Source organism: Pleurodeles waltl, chromosome 3_1 (genome assembly GCF_031143425.1).
Source record: "Pleurodeles waltl isolate 20211129_DDA chromosome 3_1, aPleWal1.hap1.20221129, whole genome shotgun sequence".
NCBI lineage: Eukaryota > Metazoa > Chordata > Amphibia > Caudata > Salamandridae > Pleurodeles > Pleurodeles waltl.
Window position 1 is genome coordinate 1,054,655,405 of NC_090440.1, and position 21,102 is coordinate 1,054,676,506.

The following is a 21,102-nucleotide window of genomic DNA, read 5'->3' on the forward strand; positions in this document are numbered from 1 at the left end:
GTCCGCTGAAATCTAAATACCACAGAAAACAATGGTTTTTAGATTTCGGCTGATGAGATATCCGTCACCGGTGTGACCGAGTAACTCCCGCTGAGATCTAAATCAGGCCATGTGTCTAGTTAATCCATCTACTCCTCTTTAGAAGGAAGCAAAAAACATTATCGTTAACATTTTTTACGTAATCTACAAATATTATTGTTTTTTCAACATAGATTGAAAATCTACTAACAAGTACCTGGCTGCATTTCCACTCCCAGTGCATGTAACCCATTTCCTCGCTCACTATCTGCAGACGCCAATAAAGACAGGCTGTCCGCCACGAAATCAGAGATTGCCCAATGAACAAAAAACAAACAAAAAAAATTATACAGGAAAGACTTTCAGAGTCATGAAGGGATGGCCAACAAGACCACAAGGTGAAAACCACGCCTGGCTTACAAAATTACAAACTTTTTCTTTTGGGCAAAATGTTCAGATATTCTTCTTGTTGTATGGAATCATTCTGAAGATTTCTATTTCTTGCTGGCATAAAGATGCATCTGTAGAACATTTAACGAGGTTAAGTTCCACTTGTAGGGTGACTAGGAGTCTTAGCTGTTTACAAAGACTTCACGTAAGAAAGGATGGCTTTTTAAGAGAGGCATACAGTGCTGTGGCCAGCAGAATTATGGTGATCATGGCTGGAGTTTTGACTCCCATTTGTCCTTTATTACCATTGAGATAGTGCAACTCCCTGAAGAACAGGGTGACGTAATGAAAATGTCACTTACCCAGTGTACATCTGTTCGTGGCATCAGTCGCAGTAGATTCGCATGTTCTGCAATAGCTCGCCATCTGGTGTTGGGCCGGAGTGTTACAAGTTGTTTTTGTTCGAAGAAGTCTTTCGAGTCACGGGACCGAGTGACTCCTCCTTTTGTCTCCATTGCGCATGGGCGTCGACTCCATCTTCGATTGTTTTTCCCCGCAGAGGGTGAGGTAGGAGTTGAATTGTAGTAATAGTGCCCATGCAATGGAGTGAGTAAGTATGCACCTATTTAAGGTTGAGATGATACATATATAAATAATTGAAGGTAACTTCCAAACTGCTACAGGCTCCCGGGGAGGCGGGTGGGCACATGCGAATCTACTGCGACTGATGCCACGAACAGATGTACACTGGGTAAGTGACATTTTCAGTTCGATGGCATCTGTCGCTGTAGATACGCATGTTCTGCATAGACTAGTAAGCAGTTATTTCCCCAAAAGCGGTGGATCAGCCTGTAGGAGTGGAAGTAGTCTGAAATAATGTCCTTAATACGGCTTGACCTACTGTGGCTTGTTGTGCGGATAACACGTCTACACAGTAGTGCTTGGTGAATGTGTGAGGCGTAGACCATGTGGCTGCCTTACATATTTCTTGCATTGGGATGTTTCCTAGAAAGGCCATGGTAGCACCTTTCTTTCTGGTTGAGTGTGCCCTTGGTGTAATGGGCAGCTGTCGTTTAGCTTTAAGGTAGCAGATTTGGATGCATTTAACTATCCATCTGGCTATACCTTGTTTTGATATTGGGTTTCCTGCGTGAGGTTTTTGAAATGCAATAAAGAGTTGTTTAGTCTTTCTGATGTTTTTTGTTCTGTCAATGTAATACATCAAAGCTCTTTTGACATCTAATGTATGTAGTGCCCTTTCAGCTACGGTATCTGGCTGTGGAAAAAACACTGGAAGTTCCACTGTTTGATTTAGATGGAACGGTGAAATAACCTTTGGCAAAAATTTAGGATTGGTCCTTAGGACGACTTTATTTTTGTGTAGTTGTATAAAAGGTTCCTGTATTGTAAACGCCTGAATCTCGCTTACTCTTCTTAGGGAAGTAATGGCGATGAGAAATGCCACCTTCCAGGTTAGGAACTGTATGTCGCAGGAGTGCATGGGTTCAAAAGGTGGACCCATAAGTCTAGTTAGGACAACATTTAGGTTCCATGAAGGAACAGGTGGTGTTCTTGGTGGTATAATTCTCCTAAGGCCCTCCATGAATGCTTTAATGACTGGTATCTTATATAGGGAAGTTGAATAGGTAGTCTGCAGGTATGCAGATATTGCTGCAAGGTGTATTTTAATGGAAGAGAAAGCTAGGTTAGATTTTTGTAAGTGAAGCAAGTAACCCACTACATGTTCTGGAGTTGTGTGTAATGGTTGTATTTGATTAATATGGCAGTAGCAAACAAACCTCTTCCATTTACTTGCATAGCAGTGCCTGGTGGATGGCCTTCTGGCTTGTTTTATGACTTCCATACATTCTTGGGTAAGTTGTAAGTGCCCGAATTCTAGGATTTCAGGAGCCAGATTGCTAGATTCAGCGATGCTGGATCTGGGTGTCTGATCTTTTGGTTGTGCTGTGTCAACAGATCTGGCCTGTTGGGCAATTTGATGCAGGGTACCACTGATAGGTCTAGCAGCGTTGTGTACCAGGGTTGCCTTGCCCAAGTTGGTGCTATCAATATGAGTTTGAGTTTGCTTTGACTGAGTTTGTTTACCAGGTAAGGAAGGAGAGGGAGAGGAGGAAAAGCGTAAGCAAATATCCCTGACCAGTTCATCCATAGGGCATTGCCTTGGGATTGTTCGTGTGGGTATCTGGATGCGAAGTTTTGGCATTTTGCGTTCTCCCTTGTCGCAAACAAGTCTATCTGAGGTGTTCCCCAGAGTTTGAAATAAGTGTTCAGAATTTGGGGGTGAATTTCCCATTCGTGGACCTGGTGGTGATCTCGAGAGAGATTGTCTGCGAGTTGATTTTGGATCCCTGGTATAAATTGTGCAATTAGGCGAATTTGGTTGTGAATTGCCCAACGCCAAATCTTTTGTGCTAGCAGGCTTAACTGCGTGGAGTGCGTCCCCCCCCTGCTTGTTTAGATAATACATTGTTGTCATGTTGTCTGTTTTGACGAGAATGTATTTGTGAACTATTATTGGTTGGAAAGCTTTTAGTGCTTGAAAAACTGCTAGAAGTTCTAGGTGATTGATATGCAGTTTTGTTTGATGTACGTTCCATTGTCCTTGTATGCTGTGTTGATCGAGGTGTGCTCCCCACCCTGTCATGGAAGCATCTGTTGTTATTACGTATTGTGGCACTGGGTCTTGGAAAGGCCGCCCCTTGTTTAAATTTATGTTGTTCCACCACAGAAGCGAGAGGTAAGTTTGGCGGTCTATTAACACCAGATCTAGAAGGTGACCCTGTGCTTGAGACCACTGTGATGCTAGGCATTGTTGTAAGGGCCTCATGTGCAGTCTTGGGACAATGGCTATGCATGAAGACATCATGCCTAGGAGTTGTAATACCATCTTTGCTTGTATCTTTTGTGTTGGATACATGCGTTGTATGATGGTGTTGAAATTTAGAATTCTTTGTGGACTTGGAGTGGCTACTCCCTTTGATGTGTCTATTATGGCTCCTAGGTATTGTTGTACCTTGCGCGGCAGAATGTTGGATTTTGTAAAGTTGACGGTGAACCCGAGTTTGAAGAGGGTTTGTATGATCTGATTTGTGTGATTTGAGCACTCTATGAACGAATGGGCCTTGATTAGCCAGTCGTCCAAATATGGGAACACATGTATTTGCTGCCTTCTTATGTGTGCTGCGACTACCGCTAGACATTTGGTAAAGACTCTTGGTGCGGTTGTTAATCCGAAAGGCAGTACCTTGAATTGGTAATGTATTCCTTTGAATACAAACCTTAGGTATTTCCTGTGCGATGGGTGTATTGGTATATGGAAATAAGCATCTTTGAGGTCTAAAGTTGCCATGTAGTCGTGTAGTTTTAGCAATGGCAATACTTCTTGTAGTGTGACCATGTGGAAGTGGTCTGATTTGATGAAAGTGTTCACTACTCTGAGGTCTAGGATTGGTCTCAGCGTTTTGTCCTTCTTTGGTATCAGAAAGTACAGTGAGGAAACTCCTGTGTTTATTTGTGTGTTTGGCACTAATTCGATTGCATTCTTTTGCAATAGTGCCTGCACTTCTATCTCCAGGAGATTGGAATGGTGTGTTGTTAAATTTTGTGCTTTTGGTGGTATGTTTGGAGGGAATTGTAGAAATTCTATGCAATAACCATGTTGGATAATTGCTAGAACCCAAGTGTCTGTAGTGATTTCCTCCCATGCTTTGTAATAATGACCTATTCTTCCCCCCACTGGTGTTGTGTGGAGGGGGTGAGTGACATGTGAGTCACTGTTTAGTAGTAGGGGTTTTGGGGCTCTGAAATCTTCCTCTATTTCTAGGGAATTGCCCTCCTCTATATTGTCCCCGAAAACCTCCTCTATACTGTCCCTGGTAACTGGACGGTGTTGCTTGTGAGGTGCTGGCTTGTGTGCTTTGACCCCGAAACCCCCCTCGAAAGGGCGTTTTACGGAATGTGCTGTAATTCCCTCTGCTCTGCGGGGAGTAGAGTGCGCCCATGGCTTTGGCAGTGTCCGTATCTTTTTTGAGTTTCTCAATCGCTGTGTCCACTTCTGGACCGAACAGTTCTTTTTCATTAAAAGGCATATTGAGAACTGCTTGTTGAATCTCTGGTTTAAAACCAGACGTTCGGAGCCATGCATGCCTTCTGATAGTTACAGATGTATTAATTGTCCGTGCAGCTGTATCTGCAGCGTCCATGGAGGAGCGGATCTGGTTGTTGGAAATGGTCTGTCCCTCCTCAACCACTTGTTTTGCCCTATTTTGTAAGTCCTTGGGCAGATGTTCAATGAGATGTTGCATCTCGTCCCAGTGGGCTCTGTCATAGCGCGCAAGTAGTGCCTGGGAGTTCGCGATGCGCCACTGGTTTGCAGCTTGTGCTGCGACTCTTTTACCAGCTGCATCGAACTTGCGGCTTTCTTTATCTGGGGGTGGTGCATCTCCAGATGTGTGAGAGTTGGCCCTTTTCCTAGCTGCTCCTACGACGACAGAGTCTGGTGGCAGCTGTGTAGTGATGAAAACCGGGTCTGTAGGAGGCGCCTTATACTTTTTTTCCACCCTTGGTGTGATTGCCCTACTTTTGACCGGCTCCTTAAAGATGTCTTTTGCGTGCCGGAGCATACCAGGGAGCATAGGCAGGCTTTGGTATGAGCTGTGGGTGGAGGAGAGTGTGTTGAATAAAAAATCATCCTCGACCTGTTCTGAGTGGAGGCTTACGTTGTGAAATTGTGCTGCTCTAGCCACCACTTGAGAATACGCGGTGCTGTCTTCTGGTGGAGATGGCTTCGTAGGGTATGCCTCCGGACTGTTATCTGACACTGGGGCGTCGTATAGGTCCCATGCGTCCTGATCTTGGTCACCCTGGCTCATGGTGGTGTGAGCTGGGGAGTGTGATGGAGTTTGTGCTGGTGAGACGTTAATCACGGGCGGAGGAGAGGGTGGTGGGGTAACTTTTCACCACTTTTGGTTGTGGTGTCTGTTCAGTCTGGAACTCCAACCTTCTCTTTCTCCTAATGGGGGGAAGGGTGCTTATTTTTCCTGTCCCCTGCTGTATGAAGATACGCTTTTGCGTATGGTCCACATCAGTTGCTTGTAGCTCTTCCTCAAACCTATGCTTTTGCATTTGGGAGGTTAGCGAGTGCTCTTCTGTATAAGAGCCTGAAGCTGGGTCGCTTGCAGTTTGTTTCGGCATCGAAACCCTGCCTGCGTGTTTTTTCGGCTCAGAGGTGACTTTTTTCTTTTTCGGGGCCGAAACCTCTCGGCGTCGATCTGTTTCGGTGCCGCTGTCTCGGCGTCGAGCCGTGTCCACACCGGCATCTCGGTGTCAAGGCTTGTCTCCAGCACTTTCTCGGTCCCGAGAAGGCTGCGTGCCGGTGTCTCGACCGGAGTCGGACGACCTCGGCACTGTTTGGGCCTTTTTCGGTGCCGACGGTCGGTCACCGAATTTATGGGTGGAGCCATGGCCGGATGGCAGTGGCGTCCCCTGGGCCTTGTAAATGTTTCTCTGTGTGGTTTTCGACATCTTACTCACGGTTTGTGTATCGTCGAATCCTTCGGAGTCTGAGTCTTGGATCGAGAAGGTACCTTCCTCTTCCTGTTCCTCGAACTCCCGTTGGGCTGTCGGTGCGGACGCCATCTGAAGTCTTCTGGCTCGACGGTCTCGGAGTGTTTTTCGGGACCGGAACGCACGACAGGCCTCGCAGGTGTCTTCGCTGTGCTCAGGTGACAGGCACAGGTTGCAGACCAAGTGTTGGTCTGTGTAGGGGTATTTATTGTGGCATTTGGGGCAGAAACGGAACGGGGTCCGTTCCATCGGCGTTCTTCAGCACGCGGTCGGGCCAACCAGGCCCCGACGGGGGATCGAAAAACTACCCCGAAGGGCACCGGAGCTCTTCGATGCGGTGTGGAATCTAAGTACGCCGATCCCGAACGCAACAATACCGACGAAAATCTTCCGAAATTAGCTAATTTTCCGTTCCGAAACTCGGAGCGACAGGAACACGTCCGAACCCGATGGCGGAAAAAAAACAATCGAAGATGGAGTCGACGCCCATGCACAATGGAGACAAAAGGAGGAGTCACTCGGTCCCGTGACTCGAAAGACTTCTTCGAACAAAAACAACTTGTAACACTCCGGCCCAACACCAGATGGCGAGCTATTGCAGAACATGCGTATCTACAGCGACAGATGCCATCGAACATCTCATTCTGCCCATTACGGTCCTGACTGAGGAAATACCAATGTTTTGCAATGTATTTGTTGGGTATGCATGGCAAAGCACCAGAGTAGACAAAAGTTGATTTTACTTAACAACTGCACCCTGTACTGTGCCTCTTCGTTCTTGCACAAACTCAGAGGCCAACGACTTACCTGTTCTTCTGCAAGTAGATATCTGCTTAACTGTATTCCGACAACTTTTTTGGCCAGGGTTACCTTAAACACTTTTGACTGACACTGGCAAGTACTCCAGACAGAGTTTTGGATTTCAACATTACTAGCAAAATATCCGTTTTATTATCAAAGCGGGGATATTGGTCATCCACTAGAGTGTTGCTAGAGAACTGCCTGGGTGTTATTTGAGTGTCAATCCGTAAATGGGCTTCACTGGATTTGTTTCATGCTGCGTTATTTTGCTATCACAGCTTTTAAGACTCCCATCACACACATTTCCTTTTTACACTTATGTGCATCTATTTTTTCTTGAGTAAGGTAGCATGCAGCAACGAAAGATACATCTTGCACTGCTGCATAACTAGATTAGGAGCAACTCAGTGGGACAACATACCCTCTCAAGTTCTTCATCGACTTATGAGTTACTCCTTTCAATATGTACACACACAATTTAGAAGCCCTGGTTCTGCACTCTATAAACATCTGTAGAAGCAAGTGAAGTCTGCAAATGATCTGCACAGATACCAATTTTTCAACGCAATTACGACATTCACTGCAGACACAGATGCATAAAGATGGTCTGAACACCAAAGTGACCGTTTGGCTAAATGTTATCATTGCCTAGCCATGCACCATCACTATTTCGAGTTCAAACTATTCCTAATTATTTAATCAGTCCAAAATTGTGCTTATGTTTGTTTCTTTCAAGGTAACTACAACCTTTAGGAGTTAGCTTTACAAAACAATGTACTGGATGGCTGATGTGGTGAATCTGTCTTTTGTAAGAATTTTAGAGTCAAGACGTCCAAATAAACCATCTTGCCAATTCCTGCTGATCAACCAATTCTGGCAGTTCTCTCAATTAATCAATTTCCAAGACTTTTGAAAGGGCATCTTCTTCACTGTGTGGTTGACAAATGACCCCCTCCCCCCCAAATCTCCATGGCTACTTTAATGCTGTCCTACTCTGTTGGTTTCTTTCCTCTGCCGACTCCTCAGACTGATGACTTGGCATTTGACCTGGAGAACGCCCTCTCTTACCAGCACCTTTTCAGAGTCTCAGTAACCTTAGTTTCCCAAGCCGGTAGCCATATGACTGAGCTAAATCTCCTGGGTAGCACACCAGTCTGAGCATGAGACTACAATCTCTCCCCCATGGTTCTGATAGAAACTGTATTTGTTGGCTACTCAAATGACTCCCCACAATGGCTCTTCCAGTCAATGTAGTTTTCAGGTTTAATGATTTCTGCAGTACCTCTTGCTCTGGTTTGGCATTTCCATGTCCTTTAACTTGTTACTGTTTTTTTTAAGGTATCGGTGTACTCAATCCAGTATAGGGCAAGTGAGGTTTAAGAGACAGATCACGACTACGCCACCAAAAGGAGAAGGGTGAACAGGTTTAGAAGATTTAAACAGGCAGGAAGAAGAGCAATAAGGCACAGGAAACAAAGAACAGACAAAGACAGAACGAAAGGTCAAACTAAGATGGCTGGAAAATTGGAGAAGCGTAGAACTGAGAGGAGCACACACGGAGTTGATTTTCTATTAAAAACATCCCAGACACTCATAGCTTATTACTTTCTATGTTTCAATTCTTTTCCACTGCACTTTTTAAAGAGAAAAAAAAACAATTAACACCACCATAACTCTATATTAAGCTTAATACGCTCTAGATAAAAGTGTCAAGGAATTTACTCAACATTTTGTGCAACTTTGTTAACGTCAAGGCTACCAAAATGAAGAATTAATATATGTGATATTTATAAACAAAACTGCACTGTGAACAGTAGAGCGAACAAATGCTAAGCCTTTGGTATGCGCTTGTGTTAGTGCCAAAAAAGCAACAACAGACTTAACTTGCTGCCTCTTGTAGAGTTCCTCATATGCACTCACTTTTTATTGGTACTGTTGTGTGGCTGACAGAAATATTTAACATCGGAGACTAAGGGTGTGCATATTTTCAAAAACCCTGGAGAAAAAAAAACCCTTACCTGCCCTCCAGAAGTGGCCGAATGCTTTTGTGTTGGATTTCCGTCATGTGCACAAAACCCATCTCAGTTATGCCTTTCAGGGTATTCTCGCTGACGAGATCAGCAAGCGAAGCAAATGCAGTATCTTCAAAGGAACCTAAAAATAAAATATTATTTGCGAGGGATTGGCCTTTAAGAGCTATGTAAACGTCCTTGCAAATGCACTATTTTATGAAAAAAAAAAATATATATCCCACAATTATTGCAATTACATTTTTTTTTTTTTAATTTGGTGGAGGACCGGAAGAACTAGCGTTCTGCCAGTCTATCAAAATTCTAAACTAACTTCCATGATTTAGCAACAGTGGCAATCTGTAAAGCGGGTTATGCTCTAGTAAAGGTCTAACATTAAGTACGTGAAGAGAAAGTGCCTAGGTTTCTAGCCAACAGTTATGTTAAAAAGAGACTAGTATTAATTGCTGCACAGGTTAGAAAACAAGGTCAACTCATCATATTGACAAACTTTTACAAAGTTCTACAAAACTGATGCAGTATCACTGCTGGTGACACTTCCCATGAATAAAGTGACCTCCCGAGTTCACTCTGGCTAGTCAATTTAAACCAAAGGGGCCGCTGAACACCAGACTGTGAAAACACCCTTGAGGAGATAACAATCAATATTACTGAGCTACTTAAATGACTCCAATGATGTAAGCTGCCTTTAAAGAAGCAGAACCTTCTGAATTATTAGATCAGATTTATAATATGACTACAATTTCACTGATATCTAAAGAAAGGAACGATCCTTCTGAGTGTGCAGATACTGACCTTTTAGCCTCAATTAAAGTTGACGTCAAGATCCTAACCACAAATCCTGGTGAATAAGTTACTTACCTTGTGTAGGAAGTTGGCTCTGTATGTGCTATTTCAAAGTAAGGAATAGCATGCACAGAGTCCAAGGGTTCCCCTTAGAGGTAAAATAGTGGTAAAAATAGATAATACTAATGCTCTATTTTGTGGTAGTGTGGTCGAGCAGTAGGCTTATCCAAGGAGTAGTGTTAAGCATTTGTTGTACATACACATAGACAATAAATGAGGTACACACACTCAGAGACAAATCCAGCCAATAGGTTTTTGTATAGAAAAATATCTTTTCTTAGTTTATTTTAAGAACCACAGGTTCAAATTCTACATGTAATATCTCATTCGAAAGGTATTGCAGGTAAGTACTTTAGGAACTTCAAATCATAAAAATTGCATGTATACTTTTCAAGTTATTGACAAATAGCTGTTTTAAAAGTGGACACTTAGTGCAATTTTCACAGTTCCTGGGGGAGGTAAGTATTTGTTAGGTTAACCAGGTAAGTAAGACACTTACAGGGCTCAGTTCTTGGTCCAAGGTAGCCCACCGTTGGGGGTTCAGAGCAACCCCAAAGTTACCACACCAGCAGCTCAGGGCCGGTCAGGTGCAGAGTTCAAAGTGGTGCCCAAAACACATAGGCTAGAATGGAGAGAAGGGGGTGCCCCGGTTCCGGTCTGCTTGCAGGTAAGTACCCGCGTCTTCGGAGGGCAGACCAGGGGGGTTTTGTAGGGCACCGGGGGGGACACAAGCCCACACAGAAATTTCACCCTCAGCGGCGCGGGGGCGGCCGGGTGCAGTGTAGAAACAAGCGTCGGGTTCGCAATGTTAGTCTATGAGAGATCTCGGGATCTCTTCAGCGCTGCAGGCAGGCAAGGGGGGGGTTCCTCGGGGAAACCTCCACTTGGGCAAGGGAGAGGGACTCCTGGGGGTCACTTCTCCAGTGAAAGTCCGGTCCTTCAGGTCCTGGGGGCTGCGGGTGCAGGGTCTCTCCCAGGCGTCGGGACTTTGGATTCAAAGAGTCGCGGTCAGGGGAAGCCTCGGGATTCCCTCTGCAGGCGGCGCTGTGGGGGCTCAGGGGGGACAGGTTTTGGTACTCACAGTATCAGAGTAGTCCTGGGGTCCCTCCTGAGGTGTTGGATCGCCACCAGCCGAGTCGGGGTCGCCGGGTGCAGTGTTGCAAGTCTCACGCTTCTTGCGGGGAGCTTGCAGGGTTCTTTAAAGCCGCTGGAAACAAAGTTGCAGCTTTTCTTGGAGCAGGTCCGCTGTCCTCGGGAGTTTCTTGTCTTTTCGAAGCAGGGGCAGTCCTCAGAGGATGTCGAGGTCGCTGGTCCCTTTGGAAGGCGTCGCTGGAGCAGGATCTTTGGAAGGCAGGAGACAGGCCGGTGAGTTTCTGGAGCCAAGGCAGTTGTCGTCTTCTGGTCTTCCGCTGCAGGGGTTTTCAGCTAGGCAGTCCTTCTTCTTGTAGTTGCAGGAATCTAATTTTCTAGGGTTCAGGGTAGCCCTTAAATACTAAATTTAAGGGCGTGTTTAGGTCTGGGGGGTTAGTAGCCAATGGCTACTAGCCCTGAGGGTGGGTACACCCTCTTTGTGCCTCCTCCCAAGGGGAGGGGGTCACAATCCTAACCCTATTGGGGGAATCCTCCATCTGCAAGATGGAGGATTTCTAAAAGTTAGAGTCACTTCAGCTCAGGACACCTTAGGGGCTGTCCTGACTGGCCAGTGACTCCTCCTTGTTTTCCTCATTATTTTCTCCGGCCTTGCCGCCAAAAGTGGGGCCTGGCCGGAGGGGGCGGGCAACTCCACTAGCTGGAGTGTCCTGCTGGGTTGGCACAAAGGAGGTGAGCCTTTGAGGCTCACCGCCAGGTGTGACAATTCCTGCCTGGGAGAGGTGTTAGCATCTCCACCCAGTGCAGGCTTTGTTACTGGCCTCAGAGTGACAAAGGCACTCTCCCCATGGGGCCAGCAACATGTCTCGGTTTGTGGCAGGCTGCTAAAACTAGTCAGCCTACACAGATAGTCGGTTAAGTTTCAGGGGGCACCTCTAAGGTGCCCTCTGTGGTGTATTTTACAATAAAATGTACACTGGCATCAGTGTGCATTTATTGTGCTGAGAAGTTTGATACCAAACTTCCCAGTTTTCAGTGTAGCCATTATGGTGATGTGGAGTTCGTGTAAAACAGACTCCCAGACCATATACTCTTATGGCTACCCTGCACTTACAATGTCTAAGGTTTTGCTTAGACACTGTAGGGGCACAGTGCTCATGCACTGGTACCCTCACCTATGGTATAGTGCACCCTGCCTTAGGGCTGTAAGGCCTGCTAGAGGGGTGTCTTACCTATACTGCATAGGCAGTGAGAGGCTGGCATGGCACCCTGAGGGGAGTGCCATGTCGACTTACTCATTTTGTTCTCACTAGCACACACAAGCTGGTAAGCAGTGTGTCTGTGCTGAGTGAGGGGTCTCTAGGGTGGCATAAGACATGCTGCAGCCCTTAGAGACCTTCCTTGGCATCAGGGCCCTTGGTACTAGTAGTACCAGTTACAAGGGACTTATCTGAAGGCCAGGGTGTGCCAATTGTGGATACAATGGTACATTTTAGGTGAAGGAACACTGGTGCTGGGGCCTGGTTAGCAGGGTCCCAGCACACTTCTCAGTCAAGTCAGCATCAGTATCAGGCAAAAAGTGGGGGGTAACTGCAACAGGGAGCCATTTCTTTACACAAGCCCCCCCCAGCCTACAGGCCAGGAGACTCAGCCCAAGCTGGGAGAGTCTTCCTAGTCTGTCAGGCGAGGAAGAGTAGGAGAAATAGGCTGGTTAGTTGCAGGGCCTACTCTGCCTTACATCCTTCTGTTCAGGTCATTCCCTTTGGGGAACTGACCCACTTCCACAGTGATAGGACCTAGTCTGAATTGCCTCTTGTCTGCCTCTTCAATGTCTCCACCCATTCTTTCTATTTTGGTCTTAGAGGTATCCACCTCTGCTAACCTTATCTTGGCCAGGGTTACCCCTAGCTTACCCAAAGAGGTTACCCAGAGCTGGAGTAACCCCACCATGACCAATAGGGTCAGGGGGCCTAACTTGCTATTTGGCATGGGGTCAGACCACCATGCTAAGGATAGTGCAGCCATAAAGGCTAACACCCAGCAGAGGCCACTGACAGCTGTCAGTGCCCAGAACCACACCTTTAGCTCTTCACCTAAAAGGGAAGGGGCTAAGTTACAGGCTTCTTTGGGTTCAGGTTGCCTGTCTGCTGTATTAGAGTGGGGGGTTACCACATCTTGTAGTAAACACCCTTCTTCCACTCTTTCTTCTGTTAGCTGAGGAGCCACCCACTCAGGTTTAACAGTTGCCTGACTAGCCAGGACTTCTTGTGGGTCAGGTTGGACTTTATCAGGGCCATTTTTGGAGTTCTCCCCTACTGGAGCAGAATCTCCTTGGCTTGCTGTAACCTTGGCTAAAGGTTGTCCACCCTTCCTACTCTGTTTTCTTTTCTTCTTCTTCTGGGGCCTGCTTGCATTTACTGCAGAGGCAGGACTTCCAGAATCCTTGGGAGAGGACTGGCCCTGGACCAGTTCTTCTCTTAGGCTCTGACTAACCTCTGGGTAGTCATTTCCAAGGAGACAATCAAGGGGGAGGTCTGTACTGACTACCACCCTTCTCCAGCTAAAAGTTCCACCCACTTCTATGGGCACAAGAGCCACAGGCCTATTAGTGACCCTGTCTGGGCTAACTCTTACTCTGGCCATCTCACCTGGGATGTACTGGTTTGAGAGCACCAGCCTGTCATGCACAATAGTGTGACTGGCACAAGTGTCTCTCAGGGCAGTGGCTGGGATTCCATTCACCTGTAGGTGGTGGAAGTGTCTACTTCCCTCTGGAATCTCCAACTCACCTGTTGGGCCCATTTTCCAGTTGAAAGCTATGAAGACCTCCTCATCTGAGGAGTCATCTCCAATGGCTACACTGGTTACCCCTGGAATTTTGTTCTGGGGTTTGTTTTTGGGACAAGAAGTGTCCTTGGTGTGGTGCCCAGACTGTTTACAGTTGTGGCACCATGCCTTAGTGGCATCCCAGTTCTTACCCTGGTACCCACCTTTGTTTTGGGTTGTGTCTTGGGGCCCACCCACCTGTTCTGGTTTTTGGGGGCCTACAGAGGACTCTTTTTCTTGGTTTCTAGTGTCACCCACTTTCTCCTGGGGAGTTTTTGTAACCCCTTTCTTTTGGTCACCCCCAGTGGAAGTTTTGGTTACCCTAGTCTTGACCCAGTGGTCTGCCTTCTTTCCCAATTCTTGGGGAGAAATTGGACCTAGGTCTACCAGATACTGATGCAACTTTTCATTGAAGCAGTTACTTAAAATGTGTTCTTTCATAAACAAATTATAAAGCCCAACATAGTCACACACTTCATTTCCAGTTAACCAACCATCTAGTGTTTTTACTGAGTAGTCTACAAAATCAACCCAGGTCTGGCTCGAGGATTTTTGAGCCCCCCTGAATCTAATTCTATACTCCTCAGTGGAGAATCCAAAGCCCTCAATCAGGGTACCCTTCATGAGGTCATAAGATTCTGCATCTTTTCCAGAGAGTGTGAGGAGTCTATCCCTACACTTTCCAGTGAACATTTCCCAAAGGAGAGCACCCCAGTGAGATCTGTTCACTTTTCTGGTTACACAAGCCCTCTCAAAAGCTGTGAACCATTTGGTGATGTCATCACCATTTTCATATTTTGTTACAATCCCTTTGGGGATTTTTAGGATGTCAGGAGAATCTCTGACCCTATTTAAGTTGCTGCCACCATTGATGGGTCCTAGGCCCATCTCTTGTCTTTCCCTCTCTATGGCTAGGATCTGTCTTTCCAAAGCCAATCTTTTGGCCATCCTGGCTAGCTGGATGTCCTCTTCACTGGGGCTATCCTCAGTGATTTCAGAGGTGTTGGTCTCTCCTGTGAGGGAACCAGCATCTCTGACTATTATTTTTGGAGTCAGGGTTTGAGGGACCCTGTTCTCCCTAGATAGGACTGGTAGGGGGGAATTTTCCTCCAAGTCACTATCCTCTTCCTCTGAGTTGCCACCCTCAGAGGGGTTGGCCTTTTCAAACTCTGCCAAAAGCTCCTGGAGCTGTATTTTGGTAGGTTTGGGGCCCATTGTTATTTTCTTTATTTTACAGAGTGACCTTAGCTCCCTCATCTTAAGATGGAGGTAAGGTGTGGTGTCGAGTTCCACCACAGTCACATCTGTGCTAGACATTTTGCTTCTAAAAGTTGGAATACTTTTTAAGAATCTACAACTGGTTCTAGAATCTAATTCAAACTTTTACAAACTTTTAAACTCTAAAAGAAATGCTAAACAGGATCTAACACAAGGCCCTAGCAGGTCTTTTAAGAATTTAGAAAACTTTTCAAATTGCAAAAATCAATTTCTAATGACAATTTTGGAATTTGTCGTGTGATCAGGTATTGGCTGAGTAGTCCAGCAAATGCAAAGTCTTGTACCCCACCGCTGATCCACCAATGTAGGAAGTTGGCTCTGTATGTGCTATTTCAAAGTAAGGAATAGCATGCACAGAGTCCAAGGGTTCCCCTTAGAGGTAAAATAGTGGTAAAAATAGATAATACTAATGCTCTATTTTGTGGTAGTGTGGTCGAGCAGTAGGCTTATCCAAGGAGTAGTGTTAAGCATTTGTTGTACATACACATAGACAATAAATGAGGTACACACACTCAGAGACAAATCCAGCCAATAGGTTTTTGTATAGAAAAATATCTTTTCTTAGTTTATTTTAAGAACCACAGGTTCAAATTCTACATGTAATATCTCATTCGAAAGGTATTGCAGGTAAGTACTTTAGGAACTTCAAATCATAAAAATTGCATGTATACTTTTCAAGTTATTGACAAATAGCTGTTTTAAAAGTGGACACTTAGTGCAATTTTCACAGTTCCTGGGGGAGGTAAGTATTTGTTAGGTTAACCAGGTAAGTAAGACACTTACAGGGCTCAGTTCTTGGTCCAAGGTAGCCCACCGTTGGGGGTTCAGAGCAACCCCAAAGTTACCACACCAGCAGCTCAGGGCCGGTCAGGTGCAGAGTTCAAAGTGGTGCCCAAAACGCATAGGCTAGAGTGGAGAGAAGGGGGTGCCCCGGTTCCGGTCTGCTTGCAGGTAAGTACCCGCGTCTTCGGAGGGCAGACCAGGGGGGTTTTGTAGGGCACCGGGGGGGACACAAGCCCACACAGAAATTTCACCCTCAGCGGCGCGGGGGCGGCCGGGTGCAGTGTAGAAACAAGCGTCGGGTTCGCAATGTTAGTCTATGAGAGATCTCGGGATCTCTTCAGCGCTGCAGGCAGGCAAGGGGGGGGTTCCTCGGGGAAACCTCCACTTGGGCAAGGGAGAGGGACTCCTGGGGGTCACTTCTCCAGTGAAAGTCCGGTCCTTCAGGTCCTGGGGGCTGCGGGTGCAGGGTCTCTCCCAGGCGTCGGGACTTTGGATTCAAAGAGTCGCGGTCAGGGGAAGCCTCGGGATTCCCTCTGCAGGCGGCGCTGTGGGGGCTCAGGGGGGACAGGTTTTGGTACTCACAGTATCAGAGTAGTCCTGGGGTCCCTCCTGAGGTGTTGGATCGCCACCAGCCGAGTCGGGGTCGCCGGGTGCAGTGTTGCAAGTCTCACGCTTCTTGCGGGGAGCTTGCAGGGTTCTTTAAAGCCGCTGGAAACAAAGTTGCAGCTTTTCTTGGAGCAGGTCCGCTGTCCTCGGGAGTTTCTTGTCTTTTCGAAGCAGGGGCAGTCCTCAGAGGATGTCGAGGTCGCTGGTCCCTTTGGAAGGCGTCGCTGGAGCAGGATCTTTGGAAGGCAGGAGACAGGCCGGTGAGTTTCTGGAGCCAAGGCAGTTGTCGTCTTCTGGTCTTCCGCTGCAGGGGTTTTCAGCTAGGCAGTCCTTCTTCTTGTAGTTGCAGGAATCTAATTTTCTAGGGTTCAGGGTAGCCCTTAAATACTAAATTTAAGGGCGTGTTTAGGTCTGGGGGGTTAGTAGCCAATGGCTACTAGCCCTGAGGGTGGGTACACCCTCTTTGTGCCTCCTCCCAAGGGGAGGGGGTCACAATCCTAACCCTATTGGGGGAATCCTCCATCTGCAAGATGGAGGATTTCTAAAAGTTAGAGTCACTTCAGCTCAGGACACCTTAGGGGCTGTCCTGACTGGCCAGTGACTCCTCCTTGTTTTCCTCATTATTTTCTCCGGCCTTGCCGCCAAAAGTGGGGCCTGGCCGGAGGGGGCGGGCAACTCCACTAGCTGGAGTGTCCTGCTGGGTTGGCACAAAGGAGGTGAGCCTTTGAGGCTCACCGCCAGGTGTGACAATTCCTGCCTGGGAGAGGTGTTAGCATCTCCACCCAGTGCAGGCTTTGTTACTGGCCTCAGAGTGACAAAGGCACTCTCCCCATGGGGCCAGCAACATGTCTCGGTTTGTGGCAGGCTGCTAAAACTAGTCAGCCTACACAGATAGTCGGTTAAGTTTCAGGGGGCACCTCTAAGGTGCCCTCTGTGGTGTATTTTACAATAAAATGTACACTGGCATCAGTGTGCATTTATTGTGCTGAGAAGTTTGATACCAAACTTCCCAGTTTTCAGTGTAGCCATTATGGTGATGTGGAGTTCGTGTAAAACAGACTCCCAGACCATATACTCTTATGGCTACCCTGCACTTACAATGTCTAAGGTTTTGCTTAGACACTGTAGGGGCACAGTGCTCATGCACTGGTACCCTCACCTATGGTATAGTGCACCCTGCCTTAGGGCTGTAAGGCCTGCTAGAGGGGTGTCTTACCTATACTGCATAGGCAGTGAGAGGCTGGCATGGCACCCTGAGGGGAGTGCCATGTCGACTTACTCATTTTGTTCTCACTAGCACACACAAGCTGGTAAGCAGTGTGTCTGTGCTGAGTGAGGGGTCTCTAGGGTGGCATAAGACATGCTGCAGCCCTTAGAGACCTTCCTTGGCATCAGGGCCCTTGGTACTAGTAGTACCAGTTACAAGGGACTTATCTGAAGGCCAGGGTGTGCCAATTGTGGATACAATGGTACATTTTAGGTGAAGGAACACTGGTGCTGGGGCCTGGTTAGCAGGGTCCCAGCACACTTCTCAGTCAAGTCAGCATCAGTATCAGGCAAAAAGTGGGGGGTAACTGCAACAGGGAGCCATTTCTTTACACCTTGGGTAACACCTTTCCTGGAAGAGGGTATATCTAGCTGCAGATTCCTCACCTCAGAATTATCCCCAGGCATCAGACTGGATCTGAAAATTCTTAAGCAGTACCCCTGTGCAACAGTAGGTGGTGGAGATCGGCTCTGCTTCGGATGTGATGTGTGCGGTGCCTATGTAGGTGCCACCTCAGCACATTGACATTTTCTTTTTGTGACCTTTCCACATCAGAAGCGCAGAGGTAGAAAGAATGCTGATGGACTGGTGCGTATAACTTTGGGCCTCAAGAGGACAGCCCTATGAAGAAATCAGATTGAGGGAAAACAGCGATTAATCCTTGGCTCTGGTAGAATGAGTGTGCAGGCCTTCAGAGTGTTTCTTCTTGGCCAATGCGTAGCATATTTTTATATAGAGTACAATCAACCTTGAGATCGCCACTTTCTGTCCAGCCTTGCTATTTTTTATGCCCCAAACAAAGATTGATCGTTCAACCATAACTCTGGTTTGATCTATGTATAATGACAATGTTATTTTTGGGTCCAGACGATGGAGTCTCCTTTTGTTTAAAAGGATGAGGTGGAGCAAAAAAATAAAAAGAAAAAAGAAAGAAGAGGCAATGTGATATTCTGTCCTACATGTCAAAAAGAAAGAGACCCGAGTTCTCAGAACCAGTTTGTCTGGGTAGAACATTGTGTAGGGAGGGTGCACAGAGAGTGCCTGCAGTTTGAAGACTGGCGTGATTACCAGAAAAGCCATTTTGATGGTTAATAACAGAAATGGGCAATTGTGCTGTGGCATAAAGTGTAAACACATGAGGAAGGTTAAGACCATATTGAGGTCCAACTGGGGCATGACAAATGGTCTTGGAGGAAATAGATGTTGGAGTCCCTTAAGAAAGTGGGTCACAACAGGTGACTTGAACAGAAAGGGTTGTTCTGGCAACTGTAAGAGGAAAGCATATATGGCTGACAAATTACCTTCAGATGAGATCCCTGCTGGATCAGAAATAAGGGCGCAGAAAGAGAGTTAATGTTCTTGGATGAACAACAATTTACAAATTTGCCCCAATGGGAAGCATACATCGTCTTGATAGAGGGTGCCTGAATGCTAGAATAATGTCAAGTACTTTGGGAGGAAGGTAGAAGGCTGCGACCTGCTGCCGCTCAGTCTCCATGCATGAAGGCAAAGGGTGTGCATGTATGGGTGAAAGACCTAGCACTGTTGCAACAGAAGATCCATCCGAAGAGACAGGACCAACGCTCCTGTTCAGGACACCAATCTGAAACCACAAAGATGAAATTGGGCCCAATTGTTCCTGATCTTCTTGAGACCTCTGAACAGGGGTGCAGAAAGGCATGGGTTCCAGTCGAGATGAAAAGCATCTCTGAGCGACGCAGAACTGAGGATGTTGCACATTCTTACAGTGGCAAAAAGATCTAACAAAGATTCTTCCTATTTTCAGACGAGACCTTGCACCACCTACGGATGGAGATGGCATTCCTGACCTGCTAGGCATAAACAGCTGAGTTTGTCCACTCTGGCGTTCAGAGAGCTCACAATGTTGAACCACCAGATAAATGCCCCGGTGTTTCAGCCACATCAGCAGATGCATTGCCTCTTTACAAAGTGTCCAAAACCACACCCTGCCCTTTCTGCAGCAGCAACACATTACGGTGATATTGTCCATGAACACCTGAACTAGCCTTCTCTTGATAGTAGGAAGAACGGCGTACAATGCCAGTCAGAACGCCTTCAGCTGCAGCAGCTCCCTGCTCTAGGAACTCCACCGGAGACAAGAGTCCTCTAATCTCTACCTTTCCCTGATGGCCGCCCCATCTCATGAGTGACACATATGCTACTACAGTCATCTCTGTGTGACGAAGGGGGAGGGGTCTGCTGTTGACTCAATTGGGGGTCGTCAGCTACCACTGCAGGTCTTTTGCACCCCATGCCCTGAAATCTCAGGAAAAAGGTGGGAGGAGTTTGGGCAGGTGAGCCCTCTACACTCTAATAACGGGCTGCTGATGCCTGCAGATATGAATTTCATTGTTGGGGTTATCTGATTTACAAAACGTTGAATCTGGATGGGCCTGACCCATCACAAAGAAGAGTGAGAGACACCAACTGATCTTACCTCTGAAGGGGTTGCAATTTAAACTATCCCCTTAGGGCTAAGGAGATCTAACCAGGTGTGCGCCCCACTCCAAATTAGCTGGGTCACTAAACCTACTCACTCACTCAGGTGTAAATTATACAACTAAATCCGATACAGCCTCCTAGCTGACACAGTCTGTGGAATATTACCACCAAATGCAGAAATATACTTCCAAATGAACACGCACTCCTTTAAAAGAAAAATGAAAACAAAAACAAAAAAGAAAATCTCTCCCACTTTCTTCACCATGCACTCCTGAAATATCCCCTACACATTTCTGCTACTATACGATTGTGTTCTTTCTTTTTGAGTTTCCCCTGACCATAGGACCAGAACAGACTCTGGTCACTCTTCCCATGGAGTTCATGCTGTCAATAGTAGGCCTACAAATGTTCATCCCAGTTCAAGCACAGATATTACAGGACCAAAGTCAGACCCTGTGCAGCAAACGTATTAAAAGCAATAAGACACAAGGTGACACCTTACCACAAAAAAGTGTGAATAAGACCATTATGATTCTAGATCAAAGAGTAATGAAGTGTGAAACTTGGAGCAAAACTAGCTTCAACGAACTCTAAGCATGTTTGTAATCCTTCGTTCATAAACCACTCAACAAATACTTTTTATGGTCAGTACCTGTCAACCCCAAGGGCAACTTTGGATTTTCATCATCTTGCTCTTCACTGTCATCTTGAGCTTCAACATTCTCCTCTTCAGCACTATTCTCTTCAACTGCAGAATCTGATTTGCTCATTTTCACTCTCTTGGCTCCTGCATGAAACAAATATAATTTCTTAGTTGATTAGTTAAAGCATCAGGCGGTCTGCAAATAAACATACATTTTGCAAAAGGTAAATAAAGGGAACTTCACAGAACAGCTCCAGATGAAGGCAATGCAAAATTAAAGCAATAATAATATATGATTGTCCAGGAACTGGAAGCAAGGTCGATTTTGTCAAGTTTGTGTCTGCTCTGGGTGAGGAAGGGATAGGATACCAAAAAAAGATACCAAAACTGAATTTAGCATCAATATGATATATACATGGTTAGGCAGATAATAAGGTTATTAAGATGTGCAATTTGAAAACTCGCCCCATGCAGCA

General features: G+C 46.4%; 1 protein-coding gene across 1 annotated transcript in view; it reads right to left on the reverse strand.

Moving 5' to 3' along the window:
* DDX18 (DEAD-box helicase 18) overlaps nucleotides 1-21,102 on the reverse strand; it is a 194,036-nt gene that overhangs the window by 102,104 nt on the left and 70,830 nt on the right. Inside the window, exons 3-4 of the mRNA XM_069224345.1 lie at nucleotides 20,636-20,770; nucleotides 8,814-8,949 (exon numbers count right to left, since the gene is read on the reverse strand). Coding sequence (XP_069080446.1) covers nucleotides 8,814-8,949; nucleotides 20,636-20,770 — 271 coding nt within the window. The remainder of the gene's footprint in view (nucleotides 1-8,813; nucleotides 8,950-20,635; nucleotides 20,771-21,102) is intronic.